The sequence below is a fragment of the Clupea harengus genome, chromosome 23 (assembly GCF_900700415.2).
Source record: "Clupea harengus chromosome 23, Ch_v2.0.2, whole genome shotgun sequence".
Classification (NCBI taxonomy): Eukaryota; Metazoa; Chordata; class Actinopteri; order Clupeiformes; family Clupeidae; genus Clupea; species Clupea harengus.
In genome coordinates this window covers 11,523,217-11,531,988 of record NC_045174.1, presented here as the reverse complement: position 1 = coordinate 11,531,988, position 8,772 = coordinate 11,523,217, and the positions used below count along the sequence as shown (strand labels likewise).

Sequence of the window (8,772 nt, the reverse complement as noted above, 5' to 3'; positions counted from 1 at the left end):
TGTAGACATTTTTGTTTCCAGAGCCTCTACAGCTGGGAGGCACTGAAGGGGGGGAGCTGGAGAGCTGGATCCAGTGGACCCACCATTTCTTCAGCAAGATCTTCGTCCCTGCCTACGAACACATGCTGCTCCTGAGGAAGGAGGTGGAGGAGGAGAGGCTCAGGGAGGCAGCGAAGGCACGGATCGCCCTCGCAAAAGCCAGAGAGGCAGCCAGAGAGGCAGCCAGAGAGGCAGCCAGGTACAGGCGCTGTTTTATGATGAAACATGGCAGCTGTAGTGTTGAGGTAGAATCAGTATAGTACAGCTGGTCCTATGGAAGTCTGGACGCAGTGCCTTATGGACACTCAGCACAAGTAAATCCATTCACTGATATCTTCTGTTAATTACAGTAGGACTTAAGAACCAGGCAAGCCACTGCTTCATGGCAGTAATGTATCTTGTTTGACCATTGCAACTTTCAGAATTAATGGATTCCCCAGTTAAAACTATATTTCAAATGTTGTTACATTAGAGTCAAGTAACATGGACAGAAGCTCCTTAATGATTTGATTTGAAAATTCATTGTGTTCGTGTGTGTACTTTTTAAAAAACATCGTTGTTCATCTCCAATGGCTGTATTGCAGGGTAAGGGAGCTCTGGGAGTTGGAGGAGAGACGCAGGGAGGAAGAGGAGGAGGAGGAGGCGGAGAGAGCGGAGGGCTTGGAGGAAGACAACCTCACCCCCCCAGCGCTCACCACCCCTGTGGCCTCTGCCACCTCCATAGGCCAATCGAAACAGTCCCTGAGCAGCGGGGCCCGCAAGAAGAAGAAATAAGATTACATCACCACTGCAAAACAAAGTGTTTATTTAACAAAGTGTTTATTGAACAAAAAGCGTATATATAAAAAGAAACGTTTCTTTCTTTTGTGGTTCTACTTGTGGGTGGGTGGGGTGAAGGACATCAGGTCTTGCGCACACACCGACTGACGCACACAGTTCTTCAACTCAGGGGTGAACAGCAACAGGTTTGAGTCAAGTGGCTGCCAGGCAGAAAGCACACACAAATGCAATTAAATTATTACAGAATAGTTACTGACATACTTTATGTGTTATCTATGATGAAATACAAAATGGAATAATTATGAGAGTCTAGTTAGAAGGGAAGAAATCCTTTTCTAATGCAATGCAAAAATGAATAGAAAATAAATATATAAATAAATAAAAAGTGAGGTGATCTCTAAAAAGACTAATTATAATATTAACCTGTTCCATCTGTGGGGTGAACAGTGGTGACATCCTGGGCAGTTCTGGTGGTGGAAAGGACAGTGTGGAGGTGTTAGATTCTTAAAGTGCCACCATTACAAGTCAGAACCAACACCACATATAACTAGCTGTGCTTCCAGTCAAGACCCAAGAGACTCTGGTCTTGTGTCAGTAATATATACCGGTTGGGGTCTGCAACAGAGCGTCCTGCCTCGGGACCTCCGGGCTCTCCATCTCAGCGTCCACTGCCATGGGGGAGAAGGAGGGAATGCTCCCACTGGGAGACAGGCTCGTCCGGACTGTGGTCAGGAGGTAGCGCTCAAAGTCCACGCCAGGAACATCCTGTTACCATCCACACAAACATCAGGGTATTACTAACCTTACACACTAAGCCAAAACATTGAAGGTCGAAACTTTACAGATATTCATATTCTAAAAATTAATTTTACAGTCATGTTACCACAGAGAGAAATATTACGTAGACGTACGTAAGTGTGAGAAAGGGTTAGGAAAGGAACATTTTCACTTTTCAAGGACCTTTAATTAAAATTTCCATGACCTAGTACCTACACTTCACCATCTAGTACACAAAAAGTACCATGACTTTTCCAGGATTTCCATGGAATGCTCACTTTTGCCACTCAAAACAGTTTTGATCAGTTTATTGCAAAAAAAAAACTAAAGCACAAATAACTGTGTCTTTTATTATGCTTTTCCTCCTCCTAAAAAGTAAGAAATGATTCAAATGATTTCTAAATGAATTTCTAAAATCATAACTGCCTAGAAAAGACAAATCCCTCACCTCGGAGCACGCCTCTGGAGTCGCACTCATGTCAACATCTGCCGGAATGCTGTGAAAAACAGATCAGACGTTAGATTGCCTCACATCTCCTGCAGGTTCAGTCAGCCTCCTTGCTACTTTCCACTCAAGGTACCAGAGTAACAGTGGTCCTTACCTCACAGCTCCTCCTGGGCTGGTGTAGGAGTCAACTGTGGGGAGATGCTGCTCTACTGAGGGGGAGGAAACCATCAGGCTGGGAGGGGAGCATGGAGGCTCGCTGGGACTGAGGGCGGGGGCTGCTTCAGAAGAGCAGGGGGCTGCGTCTGCGACCTGCTGGGGGCTGAGCCGCGACAGGCTGGCAGGACATGGCCGCTCTGGGGAGAAGCTCAGGGTGAGGCTCGTGGGGTTCGTGCCGTGGGAGGAGGCTGAAGGGGTGCTGGGCTGGGGGGTGCAGGCCGGGGATGGTTTGGGCAGACGCGCTGGGGTGGAGGCGGGAGTGACGTGGGTGAGAGGAGAGGCGTGGACGGGGACGGTGGAGCGCCGGAGCCTGCTGGGGGTTGCGAGCAAGGAGGCGGCGGGGGCCACACTCAGCCGAGACGACCTTCTGACAGCTCCTAGGTAGAGGCAACCAGAGTACATTTCCACAAATCTTTATTTCATTTTCTTTCTTCCCTCACATTACAAGAGGCCACAGAATACTGTGGGCTATCTTGCCAAAATCCATCACAGCTTTCATCAACTTTGTGTGAGATCAATTAAAAAGTCAAAGCTCAAGAAAAAACCCATAAAAGGTTTGAGATGTAAGGTTCTCCTACCAGCTGACTTCATTGGGCTCTCCACCTTGAAGAAGCCCCCATGGAACACCATTGTGTCCGCGGGCTGGAGTTTAGATGGGGTCTCTGAGGCTGCCGTGGTCTCCGGAACACTGGCTGCTGCCTGGGCTGCCTTTTCTGCCTCCGCCTGCTGCTGCTTGGCCTTCATGGCTGCCTTGATGGCGGCGATGCGACTCTTGGCTGCAGCGTTGCCTGCAGCTCCTGCACCGGGCCTGCCAGCGCCCGCTGTAGGTGGTTTCTAAGGGCAGAAGGAAAGACCATAAAGAATTATTGACAAACTGAAATGATGCTACCCTCTTTACCCATGTACATCTGACAAATATACCATTAAAAGCCCTCTCTCTAAATCACAGTGAATTCAGATTGAAATCAATGTAAAAGGCAAAAAAGTCCATTTATACAATTGTCATCCAAACCAGACCAGTACCATACACATATACTGTACACAACCGGATTCATTGCCACGGCAACCTCACCTTGACCAGCTGCTTCTGTCGTGGTGCCGGTGCTGGTTTCTTCTCCTCTGTCCAGCCCCGCCCCTCAGCCTCCTTCAGGGCGTTAAACTTCCTGTTGACATCCTCCACCTGGAAGTAAATCATTTCCCAGAATCCCTGGAGGTCGGTGCAGGTGGTGATTTTCTCGCCACGACTAAACTCGCAGTCGTCAACCAGGCCCCTGAACTGACCGAAGCGCTCCTTCATCAAGAGCCGGGCCTGTCCCACCACTGTCCGCATACGGTCTCTCACTGAGGGGGAGAGGAAGAGAGATTTTTTTTAATGTGAATAAAAAACCTTTTTTATTTATTTATTTATTTGAGCATTTCCACATAAATTCACACACTCTCAGTACTTACTCTCTTCTGGGATGGAGTCCTCCTCGAAGCGAGGTTCCCACTGTTGTGAGAGTTCGGTCAAGCTCTCTGTCTCACTGACCATCACTGCCCTGAAACACACCACAGACAAACAACACGTTACAGGAGGCGAGTTTCCGAACAGGCTAAGCAATATCACCAAAACACATGATTATCATTCTGTTACATGACTCATTATTCGTCATGTCTCCATTCCAACAGTGTTAAGACTAACCAAAAATAAAGACCATTTATCATTCAATGGGCAAATCTTAGTCATTAAACCAGCTAAACTCCCCATCAAAAATCAGAGCATTTACTAAAACAAACTGACATTCTGACTACCGGCACAACATGGGCCCCAGTGAAAGAACATACTGTGGACTGACTGAACCTCACACGCAAGTGATTCAGCAGTATGTGAGCACTCATAACAATGAAAGCATGAGTGTGTTTTTCCATCTATGTGCCCTTTTCAGTGTGACGCCGTCTGGGTGCATCCCAAGATGAGACCAATGGCCCGAGACCCACCTGAAGTAGGGGACTCCGTGCGGTTCCTCTTGTTGGACTGAGGGTGGCGCTGCAGGCCCACAGTCAGTCGCAGCAGCGTCAGAGCAGGGAGGTGGTGGTGGTGCGGCAGAGGAAAAAGGTGGGATAGATGATGGCAGGGAAGGAATGCTGGGAGGATGAGAAGACGGAGCAGGAGGAGGGGCCGTGGGCAGACTGGCCTCCAGGTTGGGTTCAGAACTGGGAGTATAGAGGAAATGTAATGTGCGCTGTGATTAGACTGTACATATGAAAGTCAAACAAATTCACCAGATTGCATCTGGTTTTTACTTTTAACACTTGACTGAACCCTACAGTAAGTGAAGAACCACTTGAAGCGTAATGACAAATAACAGTTCACTGTGAAGTGAGCAGAGGGGAGAGCTGCTGCTAGGCACCTGGGGGAAGGAGAGGCGCTGGATGAGCTGGGGGACAGCGGAGCAGGCTGGAATGCTGAGAGGCCTGCGGGGGCCTGGAACACAAAGCCCTCAGGGGCGAAGGAGGAGGGAGCCATAGACTCTGCCTCGGCCTCTGTCTGGACAGGGTCCTCCTCTGGGGCTGTGACTGGATGTGGTGGCGGTGGTGGCTCCACGGGACAATTTTCCTCTTCCTGCATATGGACAGGAAATGGTAAACGATAGATTTGACATCAAACATCACCTTTATCAAATACATTTTTCATAATTTTCAGCAGTTGGGGGAAACTTGGTGCTCACCTTTTGCTCATTACTCTGTAACACCTCCTTTGTGTCCTCTGTGGAGAGAGAAAAAAGGACGACCCAAAGTAAATGTACTGATGGTGAGAACAGTCATACGCAGCTATTGCAGTCACTCGTGGCATGCTGCAAGCAGAGCTAGATGGTTGATCCTGTCTGAGAGTAGTTACCTTTCAGCTCTTTCTCTTCACCAGCAGGTGGCGCTTTCTGCTGCTTCATCATGGGTTTTGTTTTAGAATTGCCAGTTTTTGCATCTTAAAATAAAATACATTTTTTTTTATATGAATCCTTAACCATGCCATACAACGTTAAAGTATGTCTGGATTACATGAGACAAACTGCTTGAGGTAGTCACCTGACAAAGGCTTGGCTGCTGCTCCTCTTGTTGGCCTAGTGGTTCTTGTGATTGGTTCAACTGAAGAACAGAAAAGATCCAAATGTCAGCGACAAGTAGGAAACCAAAAGGCTGCATTTCTTTGTAAAAAAGGGGGGCGGGGGGCGTGTCAGACCTGTTGTAGCTTTAGGCGGAGGAATCCTTGTCTGCCCCCTGGTACTAAGAGGCCTCCTCACTACTGCCTCTGTACGTGGACGGTGAAGCAGAAAAGATTAAACAGAAACCAAAAGAGTGAAGTTTCAGGAAATGAAAACACAGAATGCTGACATATGCCATCACACCATCAGCTGAAGGCGTCAATGCCTTTTTACTAGGAAATAATAATGTATTGCATACTACAAATGACAGGACAGGTATCCAGCTTAGAAGTACATGACCACTTGAACAAAGCAGTCCTTTCTGACTTACCTTTCTTTGGAGCAGATTTCTGTGTTACAGTCTGTAAAGTTTGAGAGAAGAAAAAAATTATCAGACAATCAATCTGTGATCCGTGTTTGAATATTCATGCAGGTAACAGGTAGAGGCAGGGGAGAGCTCAGCTGGATGAGCAAGGCGCTAACAACAACAAGGCTCTAGCTTTCATGCCCAGGGAACAGACATACTGTTGATGTAAATGTATAACTATGGAATGCTTTAAGTCATTTTGGATAAAGGTGTCTGCTAAATGACAATGACTAAACGGATTACAGAGATGTGTGCAAATCTCTGGCAAGTGCTAGCATGATTAGCAGATCTTGTATACTGCAGCCTTTTGTGGCACAATGTACAATGAGGCTAAGTGGATGAGTTGGACAAGACAGAAAGATACTTGATTGCTTCAATACCTTCTGCTGCAACGGCTGGAGGGGAGTCTGCTGCGGCTGCCTCATAGAGCGAGTGACCCGCGTGGACAGCACAGGCTCAGGGTTCTGCTCATGGGATTTGGGCAAAGACAAAAGATGAGTGGAACGGTTTTCATCGCATGACCGTGATATTGGACTAGAAACCATAAAAAACAATCTGCCCGAACTAAACAAGGACGAGAGGACCAGCTTTGTCTTCTAAAGTCAGAAAAAAACAGGTTCCTTCCACAGCTTAGGGTGGTTAGGGCTGGTGTTTCTTTTCAGAGTCACATAACGAAACGGAGAAAGGCCTATTCCATAAGCACCTACTAAACACCATGTCTCTCTTTATATTATGTATAAGAGCACCACTCACTTTTGCTTTACCAGGGACTTTAGTGTTGGCAAACACAGGTTGCCTCTGCTGGTAGAGGCCACATTTGAACACGCCTTTCTTTTCCTTGTCCCGTCGCTCTTTTTCTTTCTGGAGTTCCTTGGCTTCCTTGTACCGAATGAGCATCTTTTTCCTCTCCTCTACTGCATTGTCAATGTCTAATGGAAAGCAAATAATTAACACTAGAAACAATAGCAGTTGAACGGTTGCTGGTTTTGGAAACATCTACCTGCATGTTTTTAAGTCTTTTCTGAAACTGTCAAACCAGCCTTTACACAATTAATTACGTCATGAAAAGGTCATGTCAGGTGTGTTGGAACAGACACACCCAGCTCTGATAGGTTGAAATCCCCCAGGCATTGTAACTATATGTGTGACATATCTTTCACTGATTTCAAACCGTTGCAGTATATGTTCTCCATAAGAAACCTCTAAATGAACTTGGTTGCCCACAGGTTCTGTCTGTGACTTTTGCAATTACATTACATGAACTCCATAATGTCGGCCAATAGACTGAAACAGAAATTGTGGAAAAACAGCAGTGAATGGTAACAAACATTGCAGGCTCTTAAGGCCTACAAAAGCAGGACGGTTAGGTTCACCTGTTGTTACTGCTTTGGCTGGTGCCACCTTCACTTCGAAAACAGCAACTGACTGATCCAGTATGGACGCATCCTGTTCTGGCAGGCCTTCTAATTGCCTGCGAAGGTTATGAACTTTCCTCCGGTTCTCCTTCTGGGACTGGGACCGCCGGCGGGACATCTTCACCCTCAGCATCGACACACTGCTGTCCCGCTGGTGCAGGAATGCAAAGCGAGACTCCATCCTAAAGGGGGGGGAAACTAACATTAGCTACATAGTATAAATGCTACTCTGAAAAATATTTGCTCTCTGGAATAAGGCTCTGTGGTACACTGTATACTGAAACTTCCTGGGGGTGTTAGAGTACTTCTGTACAGCTCCACTGTAGTACTTGGATATGTGCCTCCCTGCAATTACTTTCTTGTTGGCATTAGAGGAAGATTGGCATAGATAAATGCCCGTTTCGATTCATCACACCATGAGTGAATGAGCGAATAATGTGTAATGGAAAGCCACAAATTACAATTTACACAGTTCGAAATGGGAAAACTCCTTCTAGTATCCCCACACAGAACTGTGGTGAATAGAGTAGTGATGCAAATGCTGGTCTGAGATGTAAACACCATCCATGTACCCCTTAACGGTGTGAAGCACGGCAACATGTGATAAACCCGGGTACAGTGGTCCTCTTTCTCTCTACCCAGAAGTTTTCTGAAAAACCTTTTGGTTAACGTTAACGGGAAATCTATGTAGTTTACTCAGTATCAGTGACGGAAAGTTAGATAAAAAAAACTGCACAGGTCTTAAACTTATTCGGACTAAGTTACCCTCAGCATGTAATGTATCGAATGTCCTACCGCTGTGATAAAATGTTATATGATTAAAAAAAACATATACAGAGGAATACATTGTGATCGAATGTTTGAGTGAATCTTGCGCAACACAGATATTCGCTACAAGACGCAAATGTACAGGTGGTGTCATTATGTGGAAACCTTAGAAGACGAAGAGCTGGAAAATAACTGGGTTGTAGCAGGTAAACAGTATACCATTATAACTAACTTAATGTCTACTACCTAGCTGGAATGTAATGCAAAAGAACCAACATTATCAAGCTTCACAACGGATTCAACGTGCAGAGCTAGTTTGCATGCTAGCTAGCTAGTATAGCTATAGACAGCTAATGTTAACGAACATTAGTTGGGGTTGCCTCTGACAAATAGGATGGAAAAACTAGTTTGATAATCACAATAATCCCCACAGTATATTCGTGATGTAAATGTAATACATTAAAACAAAAACAACTTACCTTAACGTTACGTTCGCTAGTAGCGATCCAAAGTATCTAACGACTTCCCTATACCACAACTTGCCCTACACCGAAAACTAACAACAAACAAGATGGCGGGCAAAATTTGAAAATTCGAAAGTATCTTGGTTGGCTCCTGAGGAGCGTGGATGCCGTTTTGATTGGACAATATTACAGTGACGATATTTTGTACCCGCTGTGGTGACGTCCCATTAGTCTTTACATTAAAATATTGACATTTGCAGTTTGCATCTTTGGAAGGTAACCAAAGATGAGAGTATTTGTTCAGAAAACGGATAACACT

At 45.9% G+C, this 8,772-nt stretch overlaps 2 protein-coding genes across 3 annotated transcripts; one reads left to right on the top strand and one right to left on the bottom strand.

The window, feature by feature from the left end:
* The first annotated feature begins 20 nt into the window (after positions 1-20).
* Positions 21-901, top strand: LOC105910191 (translation initiation factor IF-2). Its single transcript, XM_031561433.2, has 2 exons — positions 21-238; positions 624-901. Exons 1-2 carry the CDS (start codon positions 123-125, stop codon positions 811-813), a joined length of 306 nt encoding a protein of 101 aa, XP_031417293.1. The 5' UTR covers positions 21-122; the 3' UTR covers positions 814-901.
* On the bottom strand, positions 828-8,576 carry dlgap5 (discs, large (Drosophila) homolog-associated protein 5). 2 transcript variants are annotated; one of them, XM_012838965.3, is made up of 19 exons: positions 8,469-8,576; positions 7,180-7,403; positions 6,560-6,735; positions 6,187-6,270; positions 5,771-5,801; positions 5,478-5,546; positions 5,324-5,383; positions 5,139-5,222; positions 4,969-5,006; positions 4,651-4,862; positions 4,238-4,453; positions 3,710-3,798; positions 3,333-3,601; positions 2,839-3,094; positions 2,199-2,637; positions 2,045-2,093; positions 1,425-1,584; positions 1,243-1,286; positions 828-1,019 (listed from the first exon to the last, which is right to left on the bottom strand). In XM_012838965.3, the coding sequence occupies exons 2-19, from the start codon at positions 7,400-7,402 to the stop codon at positions 912-914; spliced, it is 2,607 nt and encodes an 868-aa protein (XP_012694419.2). In that variant the 5' UTR covers position 7,403; positions 8,469-8,576; the 3' UTR covers positions 828-911. The 2 variants fall into 2 exon arrangements, with proteins under 2 accessions (XP_012694419.2, XP_031417292.1); XM_031561432.2 differs by lacking the exon at positions 1,243-1,286 and having other exon boundaries at positions 929-1,019.
* Positions 8,577-8,772: the final 196 nt, after the last annotated feature.